The 16,317-nt window shown below is 47.1% G+C and overlaps 1 protein-coding gene across 10 annotated transcripts in view; it reads right to left on the bottom strand.

The window, feature by feature from the left end:
- Positions 1-821: 821 nt before the first annotated feature.
- The window catches only part of DLGAP4 (DLG associated protein 4), a 177,660-nt gene continuing 162,164 nt past the window's right edge, over positions 822-16,317 (bottom strand). For 8 of the 10 annotated variants that reach the window (XM_030010511.2, XM_030010508.2, XM_030010509.2 and 5 more), the window contains 6 exons: positions 9,311-9,672; positions 7,806-7,897; positions 6,944-7,353; positions 5,145-5,236; positions 3,413-3,565; positions 822-2,660 (listed from right to left, as the gene is read on the bottom strand). In XM_030010511.2, coding sequence (XP_029866371.1) covers positions 2,445-2,660; positions 3,413-3,565; positions 5,145-5,236; positions 6,944-7,353; positions 7,806-7,897; positions 9,311-9,672 — 1,325 coding nt within the window. In that variant the 3' untranslated portion in view covers positions 822-2,444. Of the gene's footprint in view, positions 2,661-3,412; positions 3,566-5,144; positions 5,237-6,943; positions 7,354-7,805; positions 7,898-9,310; positions 14,702-16,317 lie in introns of those variants that run through there. The other 2 variants (XM_030010519.2, XM_030010518.2) reach the window with 2 other exon arrangements.

Genomic DNA, 16,317 nt, shown 5'->3' with positions numbered 1-16,317 from the left:
CAGAACAGCTCTGAGCACATTCAAAGACACAGCCCATTCCAAACCAGTCACAGATACCACTGCCGAGAAAAAAAAGAGCAAGAGAGACCACAGGCAGCTATAAGTTCAGACTGCATTTGTTTATTTATTGTTGTTTTTTTTTTTTTTTTTTTTAACGGTAAGTCAGCCAGCTGTCCTTGCTGCTTTAAGTTCTTCTCCTCCAAGGTGGCAGGAAACAAAATGAGAGTCAGGCAGGCACACACGCTTGCCTCCGCTACCCATCCTCAACCCCGAGACCTGTGCACACAGAACAGCCCGCATCAATGCCCCGCTGCACCTCTCCTGGCTGCAGCCCACAAAGCACACCCTTAGGCCTGGGGCAACCAACCAAGGATGAAGAGTGATCTCAGCCCAGGTGATTGAAGAAGATCATTTGACAACTCAGTGAGATGGGCTGCTGCCCACAGACTGCCAGCCATGGAAGAAGCAGCTTTCCAGGCCAGCTCCTGAGCAGCAGCCTCAGCCACTTTTAGAAGAGTAAATTAAAAAAAAAAAAAAAAACCAACAAAAAAACCCACCTTTCCCTGCTGTTCCCAATTTCAATGCTAGATATCTCTAAAACTGCATCTTTACAATCCTTCCCCAAAACCTGACAGTGCAACCCAAAAACTCAGTGTCTCTACCCACAAAGATCAAGACTAATGCTGAATGAGTTACATTGTGGCCAATTGTTGATGGGAATCTAATTCCATGTCTGAGATTTATGGTAGGTGCACAGAAATATCTAAGGGGACCTATATATGGGCAACACTGGACAGTATACAATGGTCATTCAGACAGCATTCAGGATTTCACTTTTATTTATTTTTTGCCTTCTGGATCACCAGCACCCTTGCTGAAACTTCTCTGGGATTCTACCCCCACCCCCTGAAAGTAGCACACAATCACCCAACTCATTCAAGCAAGTAAAGGAAAAAAAAAAAAAAAAAAAAATCAATCCCCAGCAAGATCACTCAAGATGGGGCCAAATGCTTAGTTTGAGGGGGTGGCAAAGAATTTGATGGTGGCAGTTCTAGCTTCAAGAAGCCAGACTGAAAAGGAGACCTACAAACGGGAAAATGGGCTAAAAAATATTTAGCAAACTTTCCTCTACCCAGAGAGCAGGGAGATAAGGAAAAAAATAGTCATCTGATTACACACAGGGTATATATTTTTACACACACTTTTACACACATCTAGATATAGTACATGTAAAAATATATGCTATACATATGCCCATTCTCACCAAGGTGCTTTTAGTACACCATCTGCACTGTGCATATGGGCATGTATATGTGTGTATGAATTAAATGTACAGGTACTACTAAGTGTATATGTGCATATGTACACATACATACAGGCAGGCAGCCTACCCACCAGCTACCTGTGCCTTCCTGTTTGTACAAAACCCAGTCCTCCCACCTTGAAATACCATTACACTCTCCCCAGCCCTCCCCCCTCCACTTTGAAACAGGTCCCCCAGTGTAGCAGCTTCTTTCTCAACAAGCAATTCAAGGAAAATAATTTTGTAAAGGGAAGAGGAGAAAAATCAAAGTGAAGTGTGTGTGGATCATGCCCATAGTTGCTCTGTGGTCCTTCAGCTCCCCTCCTGTGCCTGGAGTAGGGTACTGCTCTCTTGGGATCAGCCAGCCAAGTGCTGTCCCTTCCCCCTTTGCCAGCTTATTGCACATTGGTTCTGGGCTATGTTTCAACAACTCTGCATTACATTCCACAGACCCTGTCACCCTCTCACTTCAATAAAACAGAGGAATACAAACCCATTGCCCTGTCCCTGCCCAGCCATCCTCCCCCCACCCCAATATCCCCATCAAAAGAAAAAAAAAAAACAAACCCAAGAAAGGCTGCTTGCTAGCAGAGTGCAATAGTAGTACACACTGAAAGGGTGTTCTCTTCAGGACCTCTGTGGAAGAGAGGTTATTTCTAACACGGTAAACGAAGCCATGCAAAGGGTGGGAGAAAGGAAGCAGAAGGAGGAAAAAATAAAGGATGAGAAGGAAGAACAGAACTGAGGAGGAAGAACACAGCATGGCAAGTGCTCAAGGCTTCATGTTTTCTTGTCCTCTTCTTGTAAACAAGCTAGTAATTCTCATTAGATAGAACAAGTAAAAAGACTGAAGTTCCAAGTCGAGGGACTGGAGTTTCCAGGAGTCTGTTCAGTCCATTCAGCAACACCACAGCCAGTGAGAAAACGAGGGGTATTTTTTCTTTTTTTTGTTGTTGATTTTTTTTTTTTTTAAAATCTTCATTACTTAAAGCTGAGAGAAAAAAGCCAACTCAGGAGCCCTTTTCAAGGATGGCTCATTGTCTCTAGACTGAATAAATCACACTAGTTTAGAGAGAACCTTTTTTTTTTTCCTTTTTAATGACTTATAAAAACCACGCGGTTCCTTCCTTTGCCCCTTTGCTCAAAGGCGGGTCTGTGCCTCAGGTACGTAGATCTCAATGCTATCTGCGCTCTCTGTGGCCGAGTTCTGCCGGACAGAGGCAGCCCGCTTGGCCGCCATAAGACGCTTGCGAGCTTCCTGGCGCTGCTTGTCTGAATCAGAGGCTTTGTCCCGGTTCAGTTGAGATTTGGACTTGGCTGGCTTCTTTGGCACTGGAGGGGGTGGTTTCTTCTCTTCCTTTAGGGAGACAGTAAGGAAAAACCCAAACATAAAATAAAAATTCACATACAGAAGCTTGCTCTCTGATATGGTGGGGACTCTTACGGCATGAGGCACTAAGCAATGAGATCGAGTGTCAGGTGAAAGAAGCAGGAGCAGTTCTTGAGAAAGACACTCATCAAAATCAGCTTCCCCAATTTCTAGAAATGTGCCATTTTGCATCTCATCAGAGGCCCTCTGTGAAGGGGACTAGAGTTTGCAGACTATGGCTCAGCTACAGGTGAGAACACAGCACAGGCATGAAGACTGAATTTGAGTTGAAACTGCAAAATTTTAATATGCCACCCTGCCCAGAGCCATAGTCCTACCCTCATGTCTAGTCAGGCAGCCTGGCCCAGGGACACAGCCTGTGCTGCATTTTCAAAAGGTTCCAGTAGGTGTTTTTTACACTACTCAGACACCAGGAATAGTTATAACCTATTCATACAAAGCTTGTAACACTAGAGGCCTCTGTATCACTACTTCAAGCATATACCACCACTCATTGCTCTGGTCTCTCACCATTGTAATACTTCTTCCCCTTGTACAAAACTGTTTCCACTATTACTCAAGAGAAATGGTCTCAGTGCCTTGCAAGGCTGTGAGATTACACTGCACAAGTGCAAGATGGTAAAAGCCCTGGAGCTGTTCTGTTTGCAGACAGAAATAGACCTCAGATACCTGAAACGTCCGAGGTGTGCTTGGGCTGCTCTCAACTGCCCCACACTCACCTTTCTCTCCGGTGTCTCTGCCAATTGCCAGCTATTAGCTTTCAGGTGGTACAGCTCATCAAACTTCATGCTGATATCTTCAATGGACAACTGCAGGAGATCCCAAAACCCAGCTAGGTCCTGGGCTGTGGGTCTGGGATTGGCATTAGGGTTCTAGAAGGGAAAGCATAAAAAACCCCAACCTTTCAGAAAGAATATACCCTCTTGACAAGCAGAGCAGTCTGCACAGCCTACATATTCACCCCTTGTAAGTCTACCTGCCTGACAACTGAAATGTCAAGAACCCACAGGAGACACCAGCCCTAAATATGCAGACACACAATGCCATCCTTCATAGTCAAAACTATTTCTGCAAAGATCAGGAAGCAGATCCTGACTGTATTTCTCCTACAGAAGCCTGAAGAAGAATCCTGAAAAAGACATTCTCTGGAGCAGAAAGCAATAGCTCCCATTCTCCCCAAAGCTTCCCCAGCTAGCACTAATCCCACAGCAGTAACCTCTAACTGAAGGTCCCCAGCACATGGTTCAGAGCTAGAACACTGGTTTCTTACACAGAGATCCTGATTTCAGGGTGGTTAATAATGGAAATGGACACCACACAATGCAAAGCACAGCTCTGGCACCTGGAGAACTTGCATGCCAGTGTACAGCAATCCAAAGAAGTCAATATAGCTTTCACAAGCAAAATTACTTTGCTACATCCCCCACAAAACAATCTGAAAGTATCAATATTTCTCAGGCTAGGTTGAAAAATTTTAAGTAGCTTAAGTTTCTTGCAGGAACAGAATTTTCCCAGTTCCGAGACACCTGAACTGCCATCATAGGCCTGGACTGTCTCAGGAAAGCATGGGATCGGATGTGAGCAACTCAGCACAAAGCATCCAAGGGAGACCTCAGCACAAAGCTCTGTTGAAAGCCTGGAAGCTAGTGGTGTTGCTGCTTATCTCTCAACTGTGGTAAGCCAGAGATCAGCAAGCAGATGCTCAGCACTTCCCCTTCTCCTCCTTCCCAAGTTTCTCTAAGGTTTTTTTGCAAGTGAAGGGGGAATTCACCTCCGAGGAAGTCTGCAAAATCCACACCATGATAAAGTTTGAGGGGAAAACCAAACACAGATTCCCATCCATCCCCATGTTAGCCCTGTTCAGCCCTCAGCAAGGGCACACCCTTGCATTACATTTGAAGAGATCCGATTCAAACAGTGCTTTGTGACCAATGAGGGACAATCCTGTTGGGACAGTTTTACCATCCACATAATCTATGTGCAAAGCAAGCATGTTTGGAGAAGAATGGAAGACTTTTTGAACATTCCTCCCTATTTGGCAAAACCTCAGTGGGTCACCTCAAAAAGCCCTTTCAAAGTGACAAGAAAGAGGTAGTTTCCCAGACACACAGCAGTATGGCTAGTTGACAATTCAGACCCACAGAGAGACTCAGATATTCCACATACTCTGATCAGCAGTTCAAGAAAATTCCCATGCTCATGTAAGCACCAAAAGGAATTCCAAATACTCATCCCTGAGAGAGGCTGAGGTGATCAGCCTCCCACTGCTCAACTGCCATTTTAAATCAGCGTTCACCCATTGTGGCATGGTGGTCAGGCTGTATGCTACAGCTGCATTGGCTTTGTTTTTACAGTGACAGTAGCCTGTTAATACCTGATGAAGTTCCTGTAGTGCTGTTAAAACAGATACATCCCCCTCTCAAAAAACAGGAGAAATAGATCCAGACTCACCAAGTTTTGTTCACAGAGGCCATGGAATTGCTGGAACTTCTGTGACATTAGTAACTGTGCACTGCCCACTGCACTCAGGACTTTTCCTAAGACTATTGGGAAGAGAAAAAAAAAAAAAAAGAAAAAAGACCTCAGTTGAACAGACTATTAAACACAGCAATGAACTGGAATGTTTCTGGAGCAAAGAAACACTCTTGATTCATTAGAAAAGGAGTTTCAGAGATCCCCAAGGAACTAACTGCTCTCAGGGAAAGAAGATGTATTGAAACTAATCTACATCTGTCTTTGCCATCTATAATTGCTCCTTCTAGAGCAGGTCAAAAGCAGGCCAGACCGAGAACATTAGATCAGAGCTGACAGAAAATACCTTGAACTGCCTTCAGCCCATCAGACAAGTCACCAGCACAATCTCAGTGAGCCCATCTGCTAGCACCTGCTTGCAGATCACAACCTGCTTTTCCACTCATGCACGAGGTGACAGTAGTAAGGGGCAGGAGAACTGTCTCCAACCTCCATTTACCAGAAGGGATTAAAATACTGGCAGGCTAGGGCTTTTAATACCCAGGACTTTATGCTGCTCTTAGCGAGTTTTCCAAGTAGTCTCTGGGCATGGCAACATTCCTCTGCTCATTAATGGAAGAACACTGTATGGGCTTTTGCCTTCCAAAGGCATGGTTGAGAGACCCCAGTGCCTGCAACTGCACCATGAACAGGGATGAACTGATTCCCCTTCTCCTTGGTATGCTGCTGCACCTGCTGATCAGTCCTGCATGTTTATAGATCTTGGTGGAACAAGCATAAGCTGGGGCCTCTCTGTACCCACCAAGTTCCCAGTTACAGAATCTACTAGGAGATTGCTCTTAGAGGTCACAGATAATATGCCATACTGGTCTTGGTGTCTTTTTTTGCCAGAGCACTGTTGCCACAGGCAAAACAAGGGCAATCCCTGAGGTAGGGAGAGCCCTGGCACAGCCTGTCCAGCTTGGCAGGCAGTGCAGCATCTTAGTGCAATAGGATTAGTGATTAGCTCCCCCAAGCCCTAGCAGGGACAGTGAGCTATAACTGAGTCTCACCATTATTTCACCTTTCTCAGATATTAAAAAAATAAAAATCAGCCAGACTCAAAACAAAGATCCTGCCCTCTGCAGCCTAGTCAACCACTTCTGTCACTCTATATGCACCACAGGCACAATTTTCACTGCAAGAAGCACAGGTTTTGCCAACTCATTTGAAAATAATGGAACAAGTCCAATTGGGACTGAACCCAATAAAATTAAGTGGCCTTGTGTTCCCTGTGCATGTGCTTTTGGCATATTTAGCACAAATTCAGTGAAGCTTTCCCATATAAAGAAACTTCCTCTTTGCTGTGAAGACAAGTCCACTGATTCAACAGATCAAACAAGCTCCGAAGTCATGTTCATTCTGCCCCACTGCCAACTAAACTTTCACCTGCCTGCTTGAGTACAATGGGTTAGGCAGGGAGAAAGATCCCACAGCCTCCCTGAAAGCAATCCATTTAAGCTTCTAGCAGTTTCAAATGGTTAGAAGCTGCACCATGCCCTGCAAGTCTTACACGCTACATCACAGTATTATTTCTTACCCTGGTTAGGGTAAGGAGTTACCTTATCCTTTCCAAAGAAAAAATGTTCCTTGTCCCATACACATCTCCATGTTCTGTCTCTGTGTGCTATCAGCAATTTAACTGCAGAAAGCTGATCCCATACTTAGTTACAACTCTTTCTCAAGAGAGGAGCTGCTAGGCTGCTCCAGTCTAGTGTCCAGAGGCTAACAACACTTACCTTCTTCAGAGAGATTGTTCTCTTTGGTCTCCTGGTCCATTTGGCGGCACCAGCCTTCTAACCGCTCTGTTTCTGCCTGCAGCAGCTTCAGAAACCAGTACCCATCCCGCCGGCAGGCTCCTGTCTGTGTGGGTTCCGATGGTGAGGTGGAGGACATCTCAAGCCAGGGGTCAGGAGGAGGGAGAGAGGAAGGCTCCAGGGCTGGGTCATTGTTTTCTCCATAGGAGAGGTTTCTCTTAATCTGTGAGGGCTTGGCTGGTTGCCTGGTGGTGGCATCAACACCAACGGAGTTGTTGAGTTGGGGGCACTCAGCAAGGCTTCTCTCAGATGATTTACAGCTAGAATTATTAGGTTCCTGTGTGTCAGAGTCTGTGTCCTGTTTGGAGGACATGCTGCGAGAGTGGCTGTTTCTAGAGAGATCAAAAGCAAACATTAAATAGCAGAACTCAACCTGGCTGGCCTCACACACTGACAAGTGAAATGCATTTGTTTATTATGCCTGCAGATGAGCCTCACCCTGCCCGCCCTGTCCCTCCTCACACACAAACACACACCACACATTCAGACAGACAAAATTATAAGGTTGCCTGCTTACTGCAATAGGCCATTCAGACAAGAGGACTGACGCACATCTGTAATTACATCTTGTATTTTTTTTTTTAATTTCAAACTCCCATTGATTTGGCTGTTTACAGAACAAGTGCTTTTTGCAGCGGGTGTGTGCTGTGGAGGAAGAGCTCTCCATGGGCCCCCATTCAACACCACTCATATTGGACCAAAGAAGGGGAGAAGGTCTAAGCAAAAGTGAGGGAAGTGCAATTTAAAAGAAAGGAAACTACAAAAGCTTGCGTCTTTCACTTACCGCCACTCGTCCTCTACCTGTACCCCGATGGACTGGAATTTGGTGGCTGGTGGAGGAGGCTCCTCTTTTGCCACTGGCTGAAGGCAGTCAACCTTATTAAACAGAAAAAAAATACAGACAAAACCAGACACAAGAACTTGCTGCTGGAATTCACATTAGTAGACCAGGAGCACTGCACACACAAACAGCATGCTGACACCACATGCCAACTAGAGGGTTGTCTTAGGAGAGGCACAAGGCTACTACTCAGGTCTGCCTCCACTTGAGCATCAAGACTGTATCCTGCTAGGCTGCTGCCAGGTATCTGGTCTAAGAGCACTCAGCTCTGTCTGCACAGTTGTGGCATGCTGGGGAAGGCTGTGTATCCCTGAGGGAGCAGCTCTGTGTGTGGCAAAGGGCAAGAGATTCAAGAAAGGGCAGTGATCTGATTAAGATTGACAGCAAAGCCCAGCTTCCTCCCTCCCGGGGATTGACACCCTCCATAGCTAATAAGAGGGTTAGAAGGTTTTAGGAACAAAATCCAGACTGTGGGGCAGGTGGCTTGGGAACCAGCTCAGAAAAGGAAGAGAGGAAGGCAGCCTCTCAAATGTGAGTTCTCTTGCCTTGCTGCCCTTTCAGCATGTGTTTTGCTCCACTAGCCCTGCAAAAAAGCCTTCACTATCACATGTACCTTACTGGCCAGCTAGCCTTACTGTAAAGCCAATGGAGAATTTACTCAGCACACACACACACGGTGGCTCAAAGCTCAGATCCTGCATTTGGACTTGCCCAAATGCTCAAGTTCCTATCTGCAGGTAATAGCCTGCAGCATTGAACCAGGACTTTGGGACAGAACAAGTGTTCATGGCAGTCAGCCATCTGTAACTGGGAAATCTGTCCACAAGAAGAATGTACAACTGCAGATGACTTAAGTTTTGCTGAATAAAGCATGGATTTACACTACTCAATGGGTTCTCATTTGACTATATAATCAAAAGCTCATTTCCATCCATTTCCACAGAGTTAAATGCCTCTAGCAAAAGAAGCAGCAATCTGCTGGGAACAGCAGACAGCAGTGTTTACAGCCCTGGGACCATTTTGCACTGCAGCAGCCCATACTACATGGATGTCAAGTAGAAGGGCCCACCTCTCAGAAGAAAGTTGTCCCTAGAACCGTGATGGACAAGGAACAGATTGATGTTAAGTAATACAAAGTACAGAGCACAGGCATACTAGCAGCCAAAGGCCTCTTTAGAGGGACTCAACCAGTTAACATGGTCCCACTGCTTTATGAAACTTTTTAATTTTGTACTAAAAGAACTTAGTCCTTTCTGGTCTGTTATGGAAAGCTTCTGCTGTATTTTACCCCTGGGAACACAGGAAGTTAGTTTGACAAGGCAGTTAGTTGCTCACTCACTTGCTATTCTAAGTGAGTTCAGATGCACACCTGGTCACACAAAATGCACACACTAAATGGACGGGTTAAGGACATTCCTTAAGACAAAGGAGAACAAACTATTCCATACTTGTATTCCTATAGATGACAGCTTTCTTTTGGGGATACTCTCCACTTTAGGCTCTTCGCTAGTCAGAGTCCCTTTGTCACTTTTCAAAGTTGCATTTTTCTGGGATAACTCTGGAGTCTCTCTTGCTGGAGTCACAACGCTTCCCCTTGTCACACTGGGTGTCCTGGTGCTGTCCAAGCTGTCCGAAGAATTGCTGAGTCCTGACTGGCTGGTGACCTCGCTCTTGTGGTCCTGGCTGTCCAGGTACGTGTCCTGTGCCGATTCAGTGCTGCTCTGCACAGTGACAGAGATGAACGGCTTTGATGTGGTCCGAGGTGGGACAGGAGGTGGAGTCTTTTTATATGCCACTAGGCATGATGAACCTGCAGTAATGGAGGTGGGAATAATGGAGAACACAAAAGACAGATTGGAGAGAGAGAGAGAGATACAGTAAAAGAGAAAGAAAAAGCAGGTCAGTCACAACATCCAAGAGGAGCCTCCAGGTAGAAGCTGGAGGCAGAAATGCAGGAACAGCCTACAGCCAGCAGCTCACACTGGGTAACCCAAACCAAAGCATAAGGGGAAGCAGAAGGCAGAGCCAGAGCTAGCTTGCAAAAGAAGTCAAAAGGAATACCGTGATGTGTGAAAGGCTGGAAATGGAGAAGAGGTATAGAAAAGCCTCCCAAGAATGCTACAGGGTTTGGCAGGTGTAAGCCTCCACGTTGGGGAAATTTTCTTTGGCTAAACCCTATGTTTTAGTGTCCTAGTACAGCCAAGTGTCTCAGTTCTTTGTCCCATCAGTTGACAAGTTTCAGTGTCTGGACCAGGCTGGTGTTTTTTCCTATAAAAATGGAAAGCCATAAAGTTTGTTAGATGCTGATGGTAGGAACAAACATTTGTGAAGTACCTTAAAAACCTAGCTGCTATGCATTAGAGGAAAATACATCATCTGGATGCAACAGCCCAAGAGTAGAGAGGCTGCTGCTGCTCCATGTCCCCAGATCCAACCAGTAGTGAGGCTGAAGATGTGTTCCCAGCAGGCACACAGAGCACACATATCCACTAGATGTACATATATATGTAGCTGGCCACGCAGGTCACAGAAGAGCACCCACATAAACACAGACAGCAGCAACGGCCTCATCCTGCTCCCGTCTCTGCCTTGACAGGATGGAAGTCTATTAGTGAAAATACATGTACAAGATGGATCCTGCAGCAGCTGCGCTGAGGCACTCACTCTGCCCAGTTCCTGGCCCCTGGACATACAAGCCCCTGAAGGCAAAGTCCTACTCCAGTTGCTGTCCAGACAGGACAGACTGCACTGGGCAGAGCATGGCCAGACAAGTGCACTGACCAGCCACCTACCTACACACAACTGACCCCCTTTTATCCCTTACCCCTGTATTCCCCACTCTTGTTCCTCCCCAAATCATCAAAACCCCTTTCTTGTCCCACCTTTGGTTCCTCCCATAAATATCGCATTAAGTCCTGTCTAATCCCAAACTGCTTTTCCCCTGCACCCCATAATGTGTCCCAGCCCTTGGGAGCAATCTCCTTAGTCTGAAAGGTGATCTGGGGAGGTGCTCCCCATGGCTCATGGTAATGGGTGTCACACCTGGACACCAGGGCTGAGGCTCTGCTGGGACAACCCCAAGAGGGGCCTGGACAGGGTGTTCAGTGCTCAGGGGTTCTTGGCTTGGGCTCCCACCTGCCATTGTGCGTCCCTGCTTGTCCCTGCTCTGGGCTTGTGCAGATGGGCCTGTGATGGGCTAATGGCCTCTGGGATAGACCTGGGAGTAGTCCAGCAGGGTATGATTGAGGGTCCCCCTCCTACTATTGTCTCTGAGCCCCTTCATGGACATGCACAGGAGCTTTATCACATATAACACTGCCCTGCTCCAAGGCATAAGCAGAGAGGCTCACACCATCCTCTTTCCTTGTACAGCACTGCCCAGCCACCCATTTCACCTCCTGGGAGGGCCACACTCCCAGAAGGGGAAACTTAGTGCTGCTGCCAGGTTCCTCCCAAGGCACTTGTAGGTCTGTGTGGCTGTGGTGTGCCAAGCCCTGCAGTCCTACTCCCCTGGAAAGGAGCTGCAGGATCAGGGCTGCTGCAGTTTCATGGTAACCCTGTGCTGTGCAGGCAGCACCTACAGGGATTACCCTTCCCTTGCCTTGGTGTCTCAGTGGTGGTGCACAGCTGTGCTTTGGTCCTGCAGGCTGGGTAGGGAGCTTTGCTGCTCCAGGCTGCAAGCAGATCAGCTCCATCACCACTCTGCATCATGGAGGGCCAGGTCAGCCTGCCCAAGTTGTACCTTACATATTAAAAGGAAACAGGTCCCTGCTCCTGGACTTGGTCAGTTAGCGTGTTACTGAGGCATGTTTACAGGGCAGTCCCTTTCCCACATTGTCAATGACAAACCAAGCATCCCTGTGTAAGTCACTACTGTACAGTGGTGTGGGAAGCTCCAGTGGTAGCAGGGCTGTCACTCTTCTTGGTTCCCTGCTCCAGCCCATAGTCCTTGGTCTCCAGCAAAGGGGTTCTGTCCTTCAGATTGAAACCCCATGCACCATCCTGTTCCATGCACACCTTTCCCCTAGCCCTTGACATGCAGATGTTGACATACACCAGCACAGACCCATATACCTCCCAGGTCACCCAACCAACAACACAGATGGGCTGTACAAACCCAAACCCAGTTTCTAAGTGTTTTCCTAGTACAGCTCCGATGACTGCAGGGGCTGTCATTCCCTTGGGTTCCCTGCTCCAACCCATATTCCCTGATCTTAGTAAAGTTTTGCACCTCAAATTGCAAGCTCCTACCTCCAACTGCACTGCCCAGTCCTATACATAACCTCCCCAAACAAAACCTGACAGTGATAGATATATATGAAGATACAGACCGTTTTCATTAAACAATACAGATAGAAATGGTAAAGTTAACAGTCTATCCCCAAAATAGCCACCAGCATATTAGCAAATTTAGTACTAGATTAGAGACCAGTCCTCTCTGTCAGGAATCCTTTGACTACTTGGGGACTGCAAGGGCAGGCAGAGGTACCTGCTGCTTCTGAACATTACCTTTCACCCTCAAACTGCACTGCCTGCATGCCCTGGGGAGCTCACAACAGAGCACTTGACACAGGTTTTGATCTTTCAGAACAATTGGACACAACCAATTCTGGCTCAGCCCATCAGAGGGTGCCTTCTGTTCCCTGCATAATTTTAGCACAATTAACTGAGAAGTATCAAATGATCCTGATGCGAACTGATTACAGGTATGGGAAGGGGTGTTTCAGGTGACATAAGCCTCCCAGCAGCTCCTTTTGCTCCCCAGACAGGTCCCTCTGCCTGCAGCAGAGGCTGACCACACTCACAGGGCATCCAGGAGCAGTGTCCCAGCTGCCTTGCAGTCTCCAATGGGGTCAGAGCCAGTCCTGAGCATCCCTGGGAGCCCAGCTATATTCCTTGTGGGGAAATTGCACACCTACACCATGTGCCTTATTGACAGTATTTACACGTGCCTGTATTTACACATCCCAATATTTACCACATTAACAGTTAAAGTTCCACTTCAAAGAAGGAACTAAAAGGGAGTGGTTACAGACAAGGAGATCCATGTTTCTAAAAGCATTTATATGCCCAAAGAGCCTGAGAAGCACTGTAACACTGCTGCTGCTACAAGACAGCTAGGGAGCCTATGACAGGGTTGCCAACCAAGCTGCCTTTCAGTGTGAATCTGGACAGGAGCTAAGTAAGGCACAAACCCCATACCAGTTCCCCCAGCCCCTCAGTACACCAAGTCCAGCACAAATTGAGCAGTGTCCTGATGACCGTGAGAGCAGAACCTATCCTGACTGCTCACCCCAGCCCTTACACTACCTTCTGACACATGGTCCACATGGCTGCAAGAGGGACTTGCAGTAGGGAACCACATAGCTGAAAAATAACCGGGATAGGCTACTATGTCTGGGGACTGTGGTTTTTTTTGAGCTTGATCAGTTCTCAGTGCTGGCACATGCCATGTAAACTGCTTAGGGCAGCCTGAGCCCACAGCTGCCGTGTCTCATGTCAGGGACAGGAACTTACTATGCACTTTAAAACTCACCTACAATAACTTCCTAAAAGGTCAGATGCAAGTGCTTCAACTTGTCAAATTTACATGCCAAAACACAGCTACACACATCCTTTAGCCAATACTTATTTGGTCATGTAGAGTGTGCAACTGCACTGCAAGTTCACCACTAACAGATGACTAAAAGGGCACTGGCATTCACCTCCTACCTGGCAGTGCCACTTCACCTTTCCCATGCAGAGTGGAAGCTCCCACACTCAGGACAGCAGCAGGACCTGCTGCAGATGCTCAAGCAGCACCAGCTCAGAAGTGTTTAGCATCTCCAAGCAAGTCAAGCTCACCACTGGGATGCCTCTTTCAGAGCTACCAGATTAGATGGCACCACTTGTGCAAGCACAGGTTGCACTGCACCCCAGAGCTGAGCTTTGCCCATGGATGTTGCTTTACAGGATCTAGTTCATTGTGCAAATGTACAAACTGCCAGCACAGTAGGAGGCATGGAGGTGCTAAAGCAACAGTTACTGCACAATCATTCCCTCTCCCCATATTCTCTGCTGGACATCCCCAAAAGCCTCCTTAGGTGTAGTGTAGATTTGGTCAAGTTAAAGCTTGCCTTGTTACAGGTGTTTACCTACTCTGCCCTTACAGCAGAAATCTTGACTACACATACCTGACACAGAGCACAGCATGCTAGACAGGTAAAGCATTCTTCACACAAGCACAGCTACGAGAGCTTTGCACCATCACAGAAGACTCCCCTGGCTCTACAGCTGAACAGCCTCTTGGGCATGTGCTGAAATAACTCATCTGCCACCAACACCTGCTCATGCAGGACACCACCACTGAAGATGGATGAAAAAGTTCAACAGTAGACATGCACTAGAGAGCACAAGAGCAGCCCAGGCCTTTGGCTGCTCAGGCCCTCATTACTGCCCTCCAGAGCAAAGCTGCACAGGCACACGCTGCCAGAGGTACAGGAGGCCAGAGGCCTGCCAGCCGCAGAGGAGGAAGCCATTGAGCACCCCACAGATGAAGAGTGCCCACATAGTTGCTCTGCCAGGGCTGCCTGACCAGAGAGCACCATCTTAAATAGCTAGAACAATTTCTAGGCCAAGTCTTACGCCCCGTCCTGTACAGCCCATCCCAACAGAGTAGTGTAGGAGTAGCCTGAACAGAGCAATTGCAGAAATACCCCTGGATAAGCTGTGGCTACACCACCAACACACAGGCCACACATGCCGCCTTGCATTACCATACCGGGGGCTACAGCAAGGACAAGCAAGAGCCACCCAAATTGGCAGCAGAGAAAGCATGTCCGTATGGCCCTCCATATTAAATATGGGCCCTCCCAATTAAATACCTTGTCTCCCCACTCCACATGGCCTCTGTTCGTCCCCAGGGAGAGTGCCCAGCTCTGGCACACCAGCTGCCCAGAGTCCCCTGCCACCTAACAGTAAGCCTCTGTGACACCATCCTGCTTGGAGCTGAACTGATGGGAGGGGTGCAGTAGTTTTGCTGGCATGTTTACTAGGAGCACAGCTCAAGTTTCCCAGCTGCTGTTTACACCCACAGGGCTGTAATGTAATTGGGGAAAGCAAATCAATTGCTATATCAAACACAGCAGCCAGGCAAAACAAGAGGAGGGCAGCAGATCAGCACAGAAACACAGTAGAGTTTCCTGGGGAAGATAAGTGATGTTCAGGGTCAATAAGCTAGATCCAAATTCATCCTTCCACCTACCAATAGACAGTATGAATACTGTTTGTGCTGCTCTACATACGGGGGGATACAGCAGCATCCCCTTGTCTTGTTCCAAGGGATCCCTTTATGCCACCCAGCTCAGCTGAAGAGCATCACAGATTTTGCTAGAAGGGAATCACACAGTACCAACAAAAAAAATGCCTGTTAATGTACATGTGATCAAAGGGTTGACTATGTGAGCTATAAAAACATGCTTACAGCTCTAAAACATTGCTAATGAAAGAAACACAAAAAGATCAGGAGCCTTGAACTGGTGACACTTTGATTAGTGCAATTGCAAATTAAGCCCACTGAAGCCCTCTGCAACCATAAAACAGGGATTTTTGACCATGCAGCAAACTCAGAAACCACACCTTACCTAAAATGGGTTTCAAAGCAAAAGTCAAAGCAAGCCCATCTAGAACAGTCTGCCTTTCTCCCTCAACAAAACTCTGAACTTGTAAGTGTCATTGTTTCTTGCATCTGTGGGAAGAGACAAGATATTGAAGAGGCTAAGAACATCCTGCTATTTCTGTAGGAGATATGTTACTGGACCAACTCAGCAGGCAGCATGCCCTCATGGCTCAGAGGTCAATCCCACCAGTTAGCAATGTTCCAGTTGCTGACTTACCCCCTCCAAACGGCTACAGCTCAACAGGGTATAAACCTGCTCTTGAGTTACTGCAGGTCATAGCCTATTATATTTTAAAATCAGCTTGTGCTATAATGTGGAACTACAATCCACACAGGCACTGAAGCAGGTACACATCTTATTCTGCAGCATCATCAGCTACGTTTGCTTGTGAACATCAGCCACACTCCAAAAAGTTGCAGAAGAACAAGAAAATGTTGAAGTTTCGCTTAAGCTTCCAGCTTTGCAGCAGTAGACTTTTCCTGTCAATAGGATCTTCTAAAGCTTATTTAAGCAAGCTGTTATAATTCACAACTGTGCTGTGGATGATTGATTTTTGGGGGGGAGGGATGTCTGTTTATAGTCTTCCTTGTGTAATTATTTTTAGAAAGCAGCATGTTTCCAAATTAGCATTTTCCACATGACATTACCTGCTGCTCTCAGGGGCTTGGGCAATACCCACTGATGTAGCCCCAGGCAGAAGATCTGTTTTCAGAGCCATAGCCTGGAGAGCCCTCCTGACCCCCAAACCAGTTGGGCACACTGTGATCCTCTCCCTCTCCTTCCAGAGAACCAGGCAT

The sequence above is a fragment of the Aquila chrysaetos genome, chromosome 3 (assembly GCF_900496995.4).
Source record: "Aquila chrysaetos chrysaetos chromosome 3, bAquChr1.4, whole genome shotgun sequence".
Taxonomy (NCBI): Eukaryota; Metazoa; Chordata; class Aves; order Accipitriformes; family Accipitridae; genus Aquila; species Aquila chrysaetos.
The sequence above is the reverse complement of the archived record's forward strand: the minus strand, read 5'-3'. Positions and strand labels throughout refer to the sequence as shown.